This window comes from Zootermopsis nevadensis, unplaced genomic scaffold (assembly GCF_977971745.1).
Source record: "Zootermopsis nevadensis isolate Lab colony 2312 unplaced genomic scaffold, Znev_1.0 Znev_ptg000003l, whole genome shotgun sequence".
In the NCBI taxonomy this organism is placed as follows: Eukaryota; Metazoa; Arthropoda; class Insecta; order Blattodea; family Termopsidae; genus Zootermopsis; species Zootermopsis nevadensis.
The window spans coordinates 13,326,710-13,344,156 of NW_028259135.1; the positions used below are offsets into that span (position 1 = coordinate 13,326,710).

Here is a 17,447-nt window from a genome sequence, read left to right on the forward strand (position 1 = left end):
TATACAAAACAGGCGTCACCTCAGTCACGATTTAGTTTTAGTATAAATACCCATTCTAATAATATTATGCATTCTGTATTTTTCTCAACATTAAATAATTCACAAATTTCATAACCTGTCCTGCACAGACATACATAAAGTTTGTACTTCATTCATTCTACCTTGTGTAGAACATTACACAACAGTTTTATGTATACATCTTATATACACATATAATAAAATATATCTGCAAGTATTAAAATTACTATACACATTATGCTGCAATATGTATGAAACTATTCACAAAATATTTTCAATTATGTAATAATTAGGACTATTAAAATATAATCACCTGGAAGAATGACTAGTACTCTCTATATGCTTGAGCAATGTATTGTCAGAGAATTTTTTTTGGTTTAAGCACTTTGTGAACTACAGCCTATTTCTAGTGCAGTCAACTACTACTGCATACACATAAAAGGGAAGAGGTGAAAGAAAATGCAGATATAAAGCACTCTCCTGGTAAAATGATGCCTCACATCTCACATGACAAAGATGATACAACTACAAACTTATTTCCAGTTACTGAATACAATCATTGGAAATGCAACAAAATAAGCTCAATTTCTTAGTTAACAACTTTTTCAATACGTTCACACAACAGAAATGGTCAACCGTGCAACTTATAAGATTTATGTTTTAAAAATTGTTCTCACTCAACAATGTACAGATCTACAGTGCTAATTTATCACTTTCAGATTCTCAGTGAACAAAGTACTTGACAATCTCCTTCCATCTGTGAACCTTCTGTTAAGGTAAATGCTTTTATCCTTTTCACTTAAATGAATTCTATGTGAAAAGCATAAATTTACACAATGTCAATCCAAAGAGAACTGTCAAAGTAACCAGTTCACACATTCAAAATAAGTACAAAAACATACTGTATTTTCAAAAATTAAAGAGAACCAATTAACAATACTTCTTTCTTTAAAATACAAGAAGAATGATTAAATGTCATTGCCATTATAGTATTTAAATTTAAGTAACTAATTCAGTTTCAAATTATTTAGAAGCACAGGAACAAACGGTGAAGGTTCATCATATGAGAGAATGGTTGAATATAGGTCTCATGAAAAAATCATCTGGCTTTCTGCACGAAATCTGACAGAATAAACTAAACAAGCCACAAATATATCTGAATCTCACGTCTCAGTCAACATTTAAATACAGAAAGACTGACTTCCTGAACAAAAACCAGAAGACTTAAAAAAATTAAAATTACTGGTATATACATAACTACTAATAAACGAGTCTTTTCAAGTTTTTATACTTGAGTATGTTTTCTTTACACAAATCCTGCTTGCAGAAAAGTTACATAATACCTTCAGAATTAGCACGACAGAGTTCAAACCAAGCACACAAGACATAAAAATAGCCAGATCAGAGACAATTATGAAAACCTACTTGACACCTGACTACTGGCTGAGGGTCTTCCGTGTCACTCATTAGTTACTGCTGCTTTCTTCGAGGCAAGTTAACTGCATGGTAATGAAACTGGAAAATAAAGGCACTACGCAGTCATGTCCCTGAGGTATTTAACTGCAGGCACAAGAAACAAGAGTGCAAATCTTCAGTCATGACCACATCCTCACATATAATGAGGGATGACCGAGTAATAGTACACTATACATCATATAGTTCATACCAATAGCCAAGATTTGTAAGCATATGTTACATAAATACTTTTCTGTAAATTTACAATCCATTGTCAGAGTTCAGTGGTGATCTCATCTTGTGGGCGGAAGCCAAGGGTGAAGAAGTCATCTTCATCGAGATAATCCCTGCTTGCAGACCACTCAGCAAGTATTGTATAATTGGATGGGCTGAATTCCCAACATGGGTTGAAGTCCCCACTGATGAAAGATGGTTGTAACACTGTGGCATCTCTCCTCAGAACAGCGTCATTGCCAGCTAAATGGGCATTGTTATAATTATTGTCAAATGTTGATATAGCCAGCTCTTGCAGGCTCTGGTTTGCTGGAACTCCAGTGTGGTGATTTTGGTTATTCTGACAATTAACGTGTTTATCCGTTTCTGAGGGATTTGTTGCAACGGGTTGAAACGTCGTGAGTGTCCGGTGATTCAGTTCTGGACTCACATAAAGGGATGGTGTAGATGACTGATTTGTCTGAATTGGAACTTGAAGAAAACTGACCAGCTGTGCCTGAGCAACCTGCAACACAACAAATGTTAATAAACTTAGTGCCATGCCGAAGCTACTTAAATGCAACATGTACAGAAAAGTAATAAAAATACCGCTTATATATACTCAACTTTTTCATCTTGAATTGCCAAACAGTAAGAGAGCAACAGACAGACAAATGAAGCAACATATTTATTGACACTGACTGAAGAATCAGCATCCATCAAGGTTTGGGGTAACTGTACTAAAACAAGGAAAATGGTTGGTGCATTACAGCTTGCTTGTTAGCAGTGAAATATGGGTAAATTTGGTGAGTTACTGCATTCTGTGTGATGAAATTATTGTTTCAGTTTGTCATTATTTTCAAAACCTTTTACATCTGCATTATATAAGGCACAGTTTCATGCTTTCGCATTTGCCAGCTCTCTATTGAAAGAAGCATTGAACTTACAAAATGCTAAAATAACTCAACACAGCTAATTTCTTTCTACAAAGACACATTTCAGAAGGTACAACGTGGATAAGGGAAATGGCGAATGGGATGAGAAATTATGATGATAAACTTTGGCTTCAAAGATTTAAATACCCTAAACATCCTGGCTGCAGAAAAATCTGACATTACAAATGGAAAGGGTTAAATTGCTCAGCTGATGGGAAGATAGTGTAGGAATAATTGTGATACCTGTTGCACACATCCTACAAACCTGATGAGGATTCTGCTTCTTATACCTTCGCAGCACACGCTCTCCCCAGGCCAGCAGCTTTTCCCAATCAGCTGGTGGTGACTCTATCAAATGCTCTGGTCGATTTAGAAGTGTAAGGATCCGTGCCAGGTCTGTCAACACTGGTCTGTAATATCAAATCAAAACACTGTCTTACTAAACAATTAACAACTTGATGCAGTATAAGAATGCAAATACAAAGGCGGAGTATTTACAAGAGAAAGGGCAATGGATTACACGGTGCATTTTGTCCTCAGTGACAAATTTGTTAATGAGATGGTTGTTGATTAGGAAATATGAGAAAATGTAGATGTAACCATGGGGCTGGAAAAAACAATAGTTGCCAGCTGATAACATAAAATTCGTGTATGATTAAATGTCCCAAAAGAAGAAGACAAGAGTGCAAGAAAAAAGGTGGGAATCTTCATCATGTTTATTTCTAACAGAATAATGTGAGCTCAACAGATCAGTCGTAAGTCATTTACATTTATTTTAACAAAGTAAGAACATGCTATAACATAAATGTGAAGTAGATATTACAGCAATGTCGTAAATTAAAATTATTTAAAATTCCGTACTGTTATACCTTCATTCTAATTGTAAAGATTTGTGCTGAGTTTGTGGTTCAGACCTGTCTGCCAATTCCAGATCTACGGCACAACTCATCTAAACTTTCTAATCCTATTTCATATTACATTACTGCATTGCGACAATGTTAAATAATTAATTAACCTTCACCTCACATATTTGCCAAGTGTCAACACAAACCGATCAATTTAAAACAAAAACATATACTGCCATTAAGAAAATGGCATTCATATGAAATACCTGTGACCAGTGAGTAATAAATAAGCAATGCTCCAACATTATTCCAATTTCCAAAGTGAAAATAAGTTCCACAATTCAGTTTCAAAACACAAACCTGTAGGCTTGAACAGCTGAATCTCCACGGCCGTTAGTATGGTATAATTCTCGTACTTGTCTTCGTGTGTCGTTTAGCATTGCTAAGAAAACAGGAGCTTCACATCGAAGAGTTGACAAATGTTTCACAAACTCCTTCCTCTCCAGTGTATCTATAATTATATATGCAAAAATAAAGAACATGATACAAATTATATACTGACAAGAGTGTAGTGGTAACTAAAAATCTATCCTAACTCACACTTGATGCCACAACTTCATTTACATAAATTATTTCTCTCATCAGAATAACAACTATCCACATTACGGCCAATCTCTCCCAGTATTAAACATATTTGTGAAACACGTCGTTACAGCTCATTGTTAAACTGTCTGGTTTCTACCCTTTGCTACTTGTTCCTTTTCAATTGCTATCAAGACACAATGCAATGTCACAGAATCAGAGCTTTTACTGAAAAGTGTCCCAACAAGTTCATTCACAACCACTAGTGAGAGAATATAAAATATCGAATAAAATAAATCAATAATACATTGAAGTAACAGATTATAAAAATGCATATTTACTAGAGGACTAAAATGTACTACTGGAAATTCAAGGCAAGAAGCACAGGAATGGAATGATATTTATGTAAGACATTCATATGGACATTCTGTACTATAAAAACTCACTTACCACATTTCTAACACATTTCATAGTTAAACAAAATGTATTGGAATCATACCAAATGTAATCATCGAACTGACTGAAACTGTAAGATAATGTACTCTGTGTTCAAAAGAAAGAAAAATTCACAGCTTACTAATTAAGGTCTCTGATGTATGGGAGCTGTGACTCACCATGATCTGGAGATTCATTACGGGCAGAGGATGAAGAGAAACTTGCTGTCTTTGTAATCCTGTGTCTCCGATTTCGCAAGTACAGAAAACTTCCGAGCAGGACACCCATGCAGATAGCAGCACCACTTATAGTACCCACAACGATAGCCAATGACCGACCTGAGAGTCCAAAAAAACCAGTCTCTGCAATATATAAAAGTAATTTGCTTTGTAACACAACACATTATCGTAAGTTAATTCAACTGGGTGTATAGATGACCACATTACGGTCACTGCAACAGGAACCTTGCTTAAAGTGCATATTTATGGCTTTCACGTCTATCTCATTTATCATTGTCTAACACACTACGTATGTGTATTTGTGAATACGCTAATATGTTCCATCAAGATTTTTGGTTTATTTAATATAGCAGTTCTTTATCAAATGTTTACATTATTTACCACTAAATGACAACTGTCAGAACAATTATAAATCATGTTTTGGGAAGATTGTCAGAGGAAAGGGTCATGATCTAGATCGCCACTACTCATGAACTTGTTCTTGTTCTACCTTGTAAATGCTTTTAGACAGAAACTTAAAATTCTTATTTTAGAGATCCCTATCAAGAGTTCAGATAAATTAACTAAACACTGTGGCCACTTTTAAAGATAACCACTTTATTTTCTCTATATTTTTTTCAAACCTAAACTTTACCTAATTCTGTTATAAATTGGTGACTCCTAAAACTACTATCCTTTAAGAGATTGAAGGTGAAATTATTTTAAGGTTCTTCTCAGGAGCATCCAAATACACCCATCTCAAATAAAATTACAAGAAAAAGATGGCCACCAATTTCAACTATCTTTTTCTTACATTTGTAAATCCGTGAGTTTGTATCTGCTGCGCTGTGTCTGATTAACTGAACAAATGCCTTCATTAATTTAGGTTGAATTCAATAGTATTTCTTTTTTACCTTTAATACAACTAATTTCAACAAGCAAGATACAATATTACCTAATTTTAAAACCAGTCCACTCTCAATGATGACACACGAAGGTAAATTTGCATACTGTATATTCACATAATGTATATATACTGCATTAATGACAAATGCTGATGAATTCTGAAAGTGAAAAACTTAAACACAAACATCACACAAAATGTTTGTATCAACAAGATGACTGCAAAATGCTTTTTTAATTGCTGGTTCTTACTTAATACCATTCTAGATAAGTTTGTATCTGTTTGGTCTCATACACATATAAGTGGTTCTTATAATTTAATAACATCAACCAGAGGTAAGAACACCAAAAGTGTTACTTTTCTGTATCAATGCATTCAGCTTTCCTTCAGCTCTTCCTTAGTAGAATATGTCCTCTGCTCAACCCAGAACAGGCCATATTATAGTCACGGTACTCACCGTAGCAGATTCGGCCCATATATGACACAAAACTAGACCAGTCTTCACGATAGCCTGCAGGACATCTGTCCACACATTGCCGGGATCCCATTACTATGAGATGGGCACACTTGATGCAGTGTGGTGCCCATGAGTCACCATCATTACCTGACCCCTTGTTCATGTCACATCTTAAACAATCCTTCTGCTCTCCACAACCTGCAGAAAGAATATTTTATGCAATTTACTTCAGAGTTTAACAACCAACATTTTTGCTGCAAAATTAGATTTAGGGCACTATAAATCATGAAATGGGTACAATTAAACTGGTCATTATATAAATGATTCAACTGAATGAACCAACATTTCACTTTCTACCTCGAAAAACATTCCAAACACGTCAGTTTTACTGTAAACTTCACTGAAAAATATATAAATCAGGCCACGTGTGCGCTCAACACTGCCCCATACAAGATTTAACCCAAAACAAGAAGGCGGATATAATGCGTAAGAGTGAAAAAATGAGGGAAGAAACAGGATAGACAAGACCGCAGACTCGAGATGCTGGTCGGGATGAAAAATTATGCGTCTGTAAATGAAGAACACACTGCCGACCATCGATCCAGACCAATTCATTCACCAGATAACCCCGTCTTTTGGACCATTTCATCTCTATTCCAAGATCACTATAGGCCTGTGTCATCTTCAATTTGAATAGAAACGACCTTGATCTGCTAGAAAGTACGAGCACAGCAGGTGGTAGAAGGGGTTGTGAAAAACAGAATATTCTGTCGATATTTGAAAGCGGGACCTCTCATATATGAAGGATTACTAACTACTTCAATGTGAACTGATCTTCGAAAAACAGAGCTTCCTAGGCAGGTGGTGTAAAACATGGAGCAAACAAAAACATTGTTTTTGTGAGTGACGGAGTAAAACAGTTCGTACTAGAAACCACACCGAAGGTACCTGCTTGCAAAACTGGCCCAGACACTGTTGCTCCAGTTATCAGGACACAGATGTAAAGACAGCAAAACAGAATCTACAACAAAATGAACGAAGGATGACAATTGGTGAAAGAGCCATTTATACGAAAATGCCATGTTATGGTGCCAATCTCGTGCTACGACTCGTTCGCAACCTATATATCAAGAAAACACTGGCCCAGTCGTCTTGCGTCTTGGGGCAGACAGGTTACGTAGAAGAAACGTAGGAATGTTGCTGCACCGTTATACGGGACGGATCACTTGTTCGACGGCTCGCGAAACACGAGAATCTAGATCGCTCACACTCGACAATGCACGAGCTCCCAAAAATGCAGATTCTGAAACAACAAATAAGTTCCGTGAAGAATTTATGAAGGCTACTTCCTTTCAGATGCGGGACTACAAGGAGCTACAAATTAAAGGTTGTACAAATGTTGTGGTTCATACTTTCCACTAGCACAGATTTCTAGAACGTTAAATTCGCCAGGTATTAAATCAAACTCTCGCAACGTCGCCATGTTCGCAATTTCTAACACAAACACTTATTTTATATCCGTATGTGTGTATATGATAAAATATAGGCACCGCAGGACTGCATAGACCCCATAAACAACTGTTTCCATTTCTGAAGGTTGTTCTTCAAGACATATTTAAGGCAAGAAAACAAACATGCAGGCTAGTAGAACTGCAAAGAGTAACAAAGAAGCCTCTTAACAATGCCTTAAAGCTCTGTAAACTTTATATACCCGTGACCTACAAATGTAAACAGGAGCCATGGAATGCGCGGCATGCAGCATTGCAAATACAGACACAGGATGCGATATTAATTTTAATTAGGATATAAATCACTATTTCAGCATTCAAACAAGGCGGCGAATAAGTGACAGCTTGTCACGCCCACAAAGGCAGCTATAAGGTTGTAACGTTGCCAGATCATCAGTTTTAGCTTCACTCACAGTCTTAATACCATCATACACATTAACGGAGAGGTTCTGCGACTCGGCAACACCGTGCACAGCTACGTTAGCCATTAGCTTGAAATAAACACCTTGATAATGTGGCTTTCCTGTGGAAAATTCGATGCCTGCGTTTTGGCTCTCCATTTTCATACACACGATAAAATTACTAATCACCCGCAACGCTTTGCTTTTACCAATACGCTATCGTGAAGTCATTGAAACTGCGAGTGAAAGCGTGTAGTGGACGTGAAGTGGCTGTACTGACTGACACGCGTACTGGTTTACGTGACAGTCGTTACATCGCCTTCTCGCTTGAGACCCACAATAGAAGACAAGAGTGGTCTGAGTTGCGGACTGCCGCTACGTGTACACGGTCAATGCGGTGGGGTCAAAGTCGTTTCTTTAGCGCGCCCTACTTCGGTCAGTGTGGGTTCCGTGAAAGAACAGAACACTACTTTTCAGAGCAAAGGGGGCCTTAATTATTAACGTGATGCGAGATATCGTTGGTTATTTAATGGAGCTGTGCCATCTGCAGACGTTAGGTAACATCGAAGAAGGGTGAACCAAATGTGGCAATGAATCTTGCCATGCACCATAGCGATCTCAGGTTTCAACCCCGGTACGAAGACCCTCTCAAAGTATTCATAGTTTCACTCAGTCTGTCGAAGCAAATGGTGGGTGAAGAATACCTTCAAACAGATCACGACAGTTTCGGCATTAGTTTATGGCATCTGATCTTTCGAAAGACCCGTTTATAACATAAACTCAACGATGCGAAACCCGACGCTAATCGCAGTGGCATCTTGGAGATTAAGGAACAGTTTCAAAATTCGTTTTGTTCTGTTTAAACATTTCCAGAACTTTCTAAACGCAGTTATCTCTTCCTCCTTTTCTTTATATTTGAATTTAATCTCAGTTCTTCACAGACTTATATTCGCGTGGCGTGGATGGTGTAGAATTTAAGGTTTTCAACGGCGGTGCGTTTTAAGATGGCTGTCTTCTGGGTTGTCGCGCCGTGTAGAACCAAACTTCTACCAGAATACACGACGCAACAACCCAGAAGACAGCCATCTTCAACTATTAAGACTGTCTTGAGACTGTTATTTGTAATTAATCTCTCAGAATTAAGTTTAACCTTTTGTTCTTTGTTAATTGATATTTAAGATCACAGAGGATTCCCTCTGTTGGTGGATAGTAAATGTGACTAATAAAAGAAACTTGCCTATATGAAACTTAACCCGCGCCTCCACCATTACACGTCCCTGGATAGGAAGATTCTACGGCATTAATTACACGAAGGAAGCAGCTGCTGCATTTGCAGGGCTGTACAATTGAATCTGAACCACCAATACAGCGTAAGCTTGGTGAAAACCATGACAATGAAATACTGCACATGCAATTGACTGAGAACATGAAGCGAAGTTAATCCAACCTTCAACGTTCAAGACCTTCGAATTTTTTACTACTAGGCAAAAAAAGATAGTGACGAAATCGACTTCACTCCATATGTCAGTGAAATTATTGGGAATCATCAGATGTGTGTGTTCCGACGTAACAGATCTACAGCAGATCAAAATTTTCTACATTCCCCAGATACTGGAGAAAAATTGGGAGTACAATGGGACAGTCCACCAAATATTTATAGACATCAAGTAAGCCTTTGACTCAATTAAAAGAGAAGCTCTTTACAATATTTCGCTTGAATTTGGTGTTCCTAAGAAGCTTGTCAGGGTAATTAAAACGTGTTCAAGTGAATATTATAGCAAAATATCAATGTGAATATAAACAAAAGAAGACAGCGTCACATTAACAATTCAAACAACGGGCAAACAGTTCATAAGACGACCTGAGGATCATACATGTTCAGCAACCCATCTTCGAAATAGAATAAAATACAATAGCAGTTATACTTCATCAGAACTGTAAATCTGTCATAATTACAGAAAGTCGCTTACATTTGCATCCAACCGCTACGCGACCTTGTACTTTTTATAACAGCACCACACAAACTGGAACTGTGACTAATCAAGATGAATCGGATTTGGCAAGTGGAATGCGTGGGAGAAAAGAACGAATGCACTTAAAACTTTGATTGATAACCTCAGAGGAAGAGATCACTTCGGAGTCCTGGGTTGGATTAGCGCGGATGTAAGGTGCGAGTGGGATTGAACTAAACAGGATTTTGTTGGCAGGCGAGTATCAGCTGCCCAAGAATCCGTGCAGTTGTTAACATCACAAAACTACGACTCGAGATTACGAGAGTCAAATGAAAACGCAAGGAAATGTGCACCGTGCCTCATCCAGAAGGCGAAAATGTACAAAAACCTGGTCAATATTATAGGGAACTAAAGAAAGTTTAACTTGTTTCTTTTTCCCAAGACAGAACTCTCGCAATAAATAATTTCACAGTGTGACATCGGTCACCCCTGGTGACAAGAGAAAACTCATAATGGGCATTAATGGAGTCAGTCTGGCAAAACCTTGCACGCAAGACCGGCATATGAGAACCCGCTGGCGTACTAATGAAATAATGTTAGAAAGATTCAGCAAGATTATTGTTCTTCATAGGACAAAAACCAAACTTTTAAATCGCACTAACGGCTTAATATCAACATTCCGGGAATGACTGGGGAGACCAAGGCATTCGGCGGTGGCCCACTGTGGGGTTGTGAAAACTCGGTCCGGGTAGTACTTTCGATGAAGAGGACGTGTTCTTTACCGACTTGCCAGATGTAAACATTCTCCTCACTCTCAATCAGTGTTCCTCCATTGGAGCATGGCTCTTAACTCTGCAAGACCTAAGGCCACATTCAGACTTTCTTAACGACTCGCGGGCAGCGAGTTTATAAACGAGGACTCTTCTCTTTTGGATTTTCGTGGCTGTAGTTCAATGTGTAACTTGCTTTCGAGGATGAACCGCTAGGGGATGAACCATTATATTCACCCTGACAATAGCAATTGCAATGTTTGCCGAAACATTCGATAATTCTCAACATTCGATGCGGTCGTTCCCTGAGAGAGGAAAATGTCTATTAAACGTGACTTACCATCTCAAGTCGACAATATATATATATATATATATATATATATATATATATATATATATATATAAGTCACAAAAATAACTATATAAAGAAAAGTAGACGACGTAAATTCTACCACGAACTTCTTGTTTCAATTTCTGTGAACGTTGCAGGAATTAATAGGGAATTTGGAATGAACACCGCACAGGGTCTGCTGCTTAGTTCGGCCTTGTACCCAAGACCCATGCATGACCTCTCACTACTATCTGCAGCAGTGGGTTGAGGACTGGCTGGTCTTCTACGTAGCTGATTGCGTAACGCAGGCGATACGTAACGGGGGACTGAAACAGTGAACACATTAGATTCCTCTGGGCTTCGTGGTCCAACCCTTCAACTGCATCCAGTTTTACGTCACTAATATTTACGATTTATGTACGAGTTCTTCAATAAATGTGATAAAACCTGTCCATGAACATCATAAGTAGCTGTTATGGGCCATTACGTCCAATAATAAGTTCGTCCGATAACCATCAATTTCATAGACACACCTATTCCATCAAAATACCGATACCAAATTTTATCAAAATCCTTTTGGTGCCTCATTTCGTACGAAAAATTAATGTAAATAACCCGTTCTTCTGTAATTTCCAGAATCCACGTCCTTTGTAACAGGTCGTAGGGTCACTGTTTTTATATAAACACTGTGAAGTGTCTTTACAAAAGTACTTAGTAGCCTACACCTATCGAAGGGTCGCACTAGAGCATTTGACCCTCCTTGACGCACTCATCACGGCTTCCCAAGTGACAAGGCAACCAGCGGGGAATTAAGATACGGAAAGAAGACAGGATATGACATCAGCTCGACAAACAAAGAAAAGGCTTCCTTATTCCAGTGAGCTAGCGCGACCTGTGACAAGAACAAGTGACATTTTGTATTAATTATAACAACAAAAGACTATAAGAGGGCAAAGTATTTATTCTAAATCAAATCCTAAGGGTCTATATTCCTGAAGATTTCTGTCTTCTGGGTTATTGCGCTGTGTAGTCTGGTCGATGTTAACCAACGTTTCAGAGGTCATACTGCCTCCGTCATCAGGGCGATGAGTATGAAGATTTCTGTCTTCTAGGTTGTTGCGCTGTGTAGTCTGGTCGATGTTTACCAGCGTTTCAGAGGTCATACTGCCTCCGTCATCAGGGCGATGAATATGCCAATAGGGTGTGAGGAGTTGGATTTATAGGCAGGGAAGTGAAAGGTGTAGCCTGCCCCGAGCCAATGGGAGCAGGTATGGGAGTGGACCAATGGTAGCACGTGGGCGAGAGTGGGAGAGGGAGAGAAAGTAGAGAGAGAAAGGTGAGTTTAGTTGTATGGATCAGGGCCCTGAAAAGGGCCGAGTTAGTGGTCTGGTTGGTTCTGGCGGCGCACTCTTGCTCGTTCTCGGAGTCCTCGGAGTGTGTGGATAAGAGGCTTCCAGGACCGGCTCAGGTGAAGTCCATCTTCCTGTTGTCTTTGGTTTCACTCATCACTTCTGTAACGTCGGGTTGTACACGCCTTCCGATAACTAGAATTTCGAATATTTCTTTCACACATTCTGAAGTGTATTTATTATTCTACTTCCGACGTGGTTGACTGTTTATCGAATCGCACCCAGGGGCAACGTCCTTATTCACATACGATGACATGTTAGTGTTGACATAGAATGTGTGTGGAGGCGCGGGGGCAGGTCTTAACAACGTTCTGTCCACCGAACAGGAAGGAGAGAGAAAAAAAACGTCATTTACGTTCCCGGAACACATCGTGGCACGTCAAGGTCGACGTGTGGAACAAACTGAAGTCCAGAATTATGACAATGAATACAATGTCAAGTGATGTTAACATTCCAAACGAAAGATCACATCCTTTTCTTACCACCCTGTGTAATCTAACGTTACTCACAAGATTCCTCTGCACGCCATAAATAAAAATTATGCACAAGATTGTACAGCTCAGGTTTAAACGTTTTCATCCTAGGATCGTACCGGCGTTGGGAGACTGCGGTTCTAACCGAAATTCAAATTTGGCCCAACCACAATTACAGCTCATCCAAATGTTTACATCTCGAAATGAGTTACTATGAACAAATGTCCTTTCCCGCATGCCTGTAGCATTCCACACAAACATCACATACGCAAAAGCTATTCTGACCTCTTTGATTACATTCTATTGCAACACGTAAACTTTTCCTTGAAAAATATTTATAGTCCTTAAATTATCGTACGAGCTATACACAAGTTCAAATTTTAAGGGCGTGGAAAATAATCCTACTGAAGATTCTCAAGTCCGCAGTCTAACATTTATGCAATACTGTGGCTATAATCGTATAAGAATACAAGACTGTTATGGAAAATCAACACTCTTTTGCATCAAAATTGCAGTATTCGTTTAAAAAGACGAAGTCCAACAGCGTTTTCTCTCCACTCTGCCCTGGGACCCACCCAGTCTCCTATCCAATACGTGCCGGGGCTCTTTCCTTGGGGATACAGCGGTCGGGGCGTGATGCTAACCATTCACCTCCATCTAGTGCCGAGGTTACGAATGCGTGGAGTGATGCTTAGTTATGCACAGCGACAACTATATTTGCCACAATATAACTGAATAATAAAACCTATTTATAAAACTATTTTTAAGTTATTTTTGTTAATTACAATGTAAAACATGTTGTCTAGCGGTTAGAACGCTGGCCTTGTAATCCTGGGGTCTCGGGTTCGATTCCCAGCTGTGCCCGAATTTATAACTTGTGTTGGGCAAGGCCGTGGTCTAGGCAACACGGAGTTTTCCTCCGGGGGCTTCCCCGGTTTCTCCGTGGCATCCCAACAATTACTCCATTCACACACAGAAGAAGGCAATGGCAAACCACTTCTGGATCATCTGCCAAGAACGTATATGAACAGGTCCCAGTCCGAGAAAAGGATGGAAGGATCCTGTTCATATGGACCTGTCGTCAGACAGAACACTAAATAAAAAAAATGCACGATAAATTGTTTGCTGTTTGATCCTAAGTTCGTTTTAAACTAGCCCTTCAGTATACACGTTTATACAACACTAATTACATGTTTTCTGAAACATTCCAGTAGGTTGGTTGGTTAGGTTGAGAACAGAACTGAATTTGTAGTCTGTTGTACTGGTCTACAGCTCTTGCGGAAAAGAAGTATAAGCGACACACCGTCAACAAGTAATAATACGCATGTTTCTTCTTCTTGAGCTACAGCCATTATTGCACGGCTGAGATCATACGAACTTTCCCCATTTAGTGTATGCGGAAAACCATGAGCAGTGACCTCAGTTACTCCGCCTTCGTATTAAAGCGCACTTTAAATTATAAGTTTTGAGAGCTGAACACGAATGGAACAAGGTCCTATGTGCGGCTCGTAAGACTTGTCACATTCTAATCGGCTTTCAATCTACATTCAAACGTTCAAAGGCTACCATCAGTCTTGTGTCACCATATTCCAGACATGGCCGATCATTTTTGGGCCCGGCTTACAGCAAAATGGCCGACAATACACAAAAATTGAGGATAAACTTCAATGCCCCGAGAGGAATTCGAACCCGCTGTTACACATCATCCATGTCCCATTTATTTAAACAACTTCTAATACTATCCTCTCACATACGACAAAGTCTTCTAAATTTCAGGCCAGGGTAAATATGAAAATCTCCTTATTTAAATCACTGCTACAAATTTCATCGACTTTCTCTACATGTCACCAAATTTATCCAAATTAAATTGTACATTTTCTTGTCATGTCAGTGTTTGTGTACAGATCTTATACCTCCAGGTTTCCTGACTAAACTTTAGTATGCGTTTATCATCTATGCGCGGGCCTGCTACATGTCCTGCTCATCCCACCCTCTTTAATTATGATCACCCTAACAATGCTCGTACATTTTGAATGTCTTCATTGTGAAATTCTCTCCTGCCGCCGGTTTCACCCCCCAATGAAGTAAACATCTTCTGAGAGCAAGGATAGGAATTTCAAGTCTACAAACTGTCACGGACATTTTGAACCAGATGCAGCAGGATTCGTCGTGCATGTAAGAGACAACGTTCCTGTCCCTTGTATGGCAATTCCAACTGCGAGAGCGAATGAACAAGGCATAAAGGCAACTTCACAAGCCGACTGTCCTAAGTAGGACGTTCATCATCTTATTCCCGTTACACGGCTACTGCACCTGCAGCCTATTCAAAATTATGTACACACACAAAAGCTGTATTTTCCACCAAACGCTGCATATTACGCCGTCACACACAGTTTCCGGCAAATAGTGTTTCTTGCCTCATATGAGCATAATCTATGTGTATGTCGTCCATCGAAAATTACGTTTGTTTAATTAAATCAAACTTTAATAAACTTGCAATGAAAGCAGACCACAAAGGCGACAGTTATATCATCCAGTTTCAAATAAAACTGTTGAACTTCCAGCAGGGGTGATTAAAAACGAACAAGAACAATTATTTTCCAAATAATAATAATAATAATAATAATAATAAGATAACCGGTGAATTGAAAGGTTTACTTCTTTCTACAAGAAAAAAAATTAGAGGGGTTAAACCCTAAAGATTGAGGCAGCATGTTCCCCTGAAACGTGGAGTGGAGGTAATCACCCAGCTCCTGCATGGCATGGTGCTAAGTTAAGTACCAGAGACCACTTTACCTTAATGACATACTTCAAAAATATGTTTCAGAATAACTATTTTCTGCAATGTAAATATAGAACTGTGTATAAAAATATTAACCATCTCCACAAATTATTAAAATAAAAATGTTGATATACATTATTAATAATGCTAAAAATAACGAAACAAGCACATTTAAAATATACAAATATCATGCCATTCAGTATTATTAAAAATTTAATGAAAACTCAGTTCAAGCGCATTATGAGAGAAAAAATTGTTTCCAAGGTACTTGTGGGTTATCAGGACACATCGCTTTAAAAAATAGGTTACGTTAGTTTCACTGCTTTCAAGACCATCCAAAGCTATACAGTCATAACTCCAAATTAAGCCACTTTTCTATCAGCAGTATAAGAACATATTTAAAAGAGTTATTTGGTGGTACAAAAGCAGTAACTTCCACTTAGAAAAGATAGAACTGCATTTCAGATGCTCTCCAAATTTATGTGCTTAAAATTCATATATGTTGGAAGCATAAGGGGGGAAAAGAAACAAAACAGCCAATTAAAATGTCTAACATGCAATTAACGTGTATATAAAGCAAAATACACTATTATCAAACACAACTACAATATATGGGTCATTTTATGGTACAAACTAAACATTGACCTACAACAAGTGTTCCTGACCACTGATCTAGAGTGACAAAGCAAATTCATAAGAAAATTTACTCTCTGGTAACAAGGTATAAAACAATTGTAAGCTACTTTAAGTCACTCATATTTATCTGAACGAACTTACACCAACTGAATTAATAAGCACAGATAAAAATTACATAATTTCTACTGTACCTGGTATAAGTTATTTAGTGCAATATAGACTATTAACATGTATGTGTTTATGCAATACTATATGCTTGTTTTTGAAATCTTTTGAGCACAGCTTTTACTGTATTTATTATTATGATCATATGATATTGTCTTATTCTGAAACAGACTACAAGTGTATTGATCTAAAAGACAACTAGAAATTAAATATTTCTCTGTTCAGTGTTATACTTAAATTTACATAAATGTGAATGACGCATCTTTCGTGATAAAACAAATTAATATAGAACATTATAAATTCAATTTTCCTAGCAGTTGTAATTTTAAAATTAACTGGCCTTCATTACCCTGTTACATTACTGAAACCCATAATTATACATTAAGTGACATTTTGACAGCAGCACTGTTTTAAAGTTGGCGCTATATTACTGGAACAGACGATGAAATCAACTCACCATGAATTTCACCAAATGTTGACACAGCACCCATGACACACAAAAATAACATCCGAATGCTCAACGAGATTCTCCTCCTAGTCCTGCCCATGACTTCCAATCGTCATCTGTAACGATTCGTCATTCCCAAAATCACAACTAACAAACAAATATAACACAAATCACAAATTAACATTCACACCACAAACCACCACCACCACCACCGTAGCCGCCAACTCTGCATTGACAACTGACCATAACATCGTTAACAGAAGTTGCAAGTAATACACAATAAAAATATAGATAGAGCCACGTACGATTGGAAATAGGTGGCAAAGCCTGGGCACAGATGGCAGCACAATCAATACTGCCAACCCTTCACGCAGAAATTTTCCTTCGATCCACCATCATTTCATAGATAACGCACCAGGAAAAATTGTTGTAATGGTGGGCCGCATAAATTGTCAGAACATTTCTAGCACCAAATACTTGGAAACGCCTAAATGGGAAAATAAAAATTAA

The 17,447-nt window shown here is 38.3% G+C and overlaps 1 protein-coding gene across 2 annotated transcripts; it reads right to left on the reverse strand.

The window, feature by feature from the left end:
* Positions 1-59: 59 nt before the first annotated feature.
* Positions 60-17,386, reverse strand: T48 (FU domain-containing protein T48). 2 transcript variants are annotated; one of them, XM_022058974.2, is made up of 7 exons: positions 17,243-17,386; positions 16,947-17,053; positions 6,063-6,260; positions 4,663-4,845; positions 3,827-3,977; positions 2,887-3,031; positions 60-2,212 (listed from the first exon to the last, which is right to left on the reverse strand). In XM_022058974.2, the coding sequence occupies exons 2-7, from the start codon at positions 17,035-17,037 to the stop codon at positions 1,748-1,750; spliced, it is 1,233 nt and encodes a 410-aa protein (XP_021914666.1). In that variant the 5' UTR covers positions 17,038-17,053; positions 17,243-17,386; the 3' UTR covers positions 60-1,747. The 2 variants fall into 2 exon arrangements, with proteins under 2 accessions (XP_021914666.1, XP_021914670.1); XM_022058978.2 differs by lacking the exon at positions 17,243-17,386 and having other exon boundaries at positions 4,663-4,821; positions 16,947-17,190.
* Between the last annotated feature and the right edge of the window lie 61 nt (positions 17,387-17,447).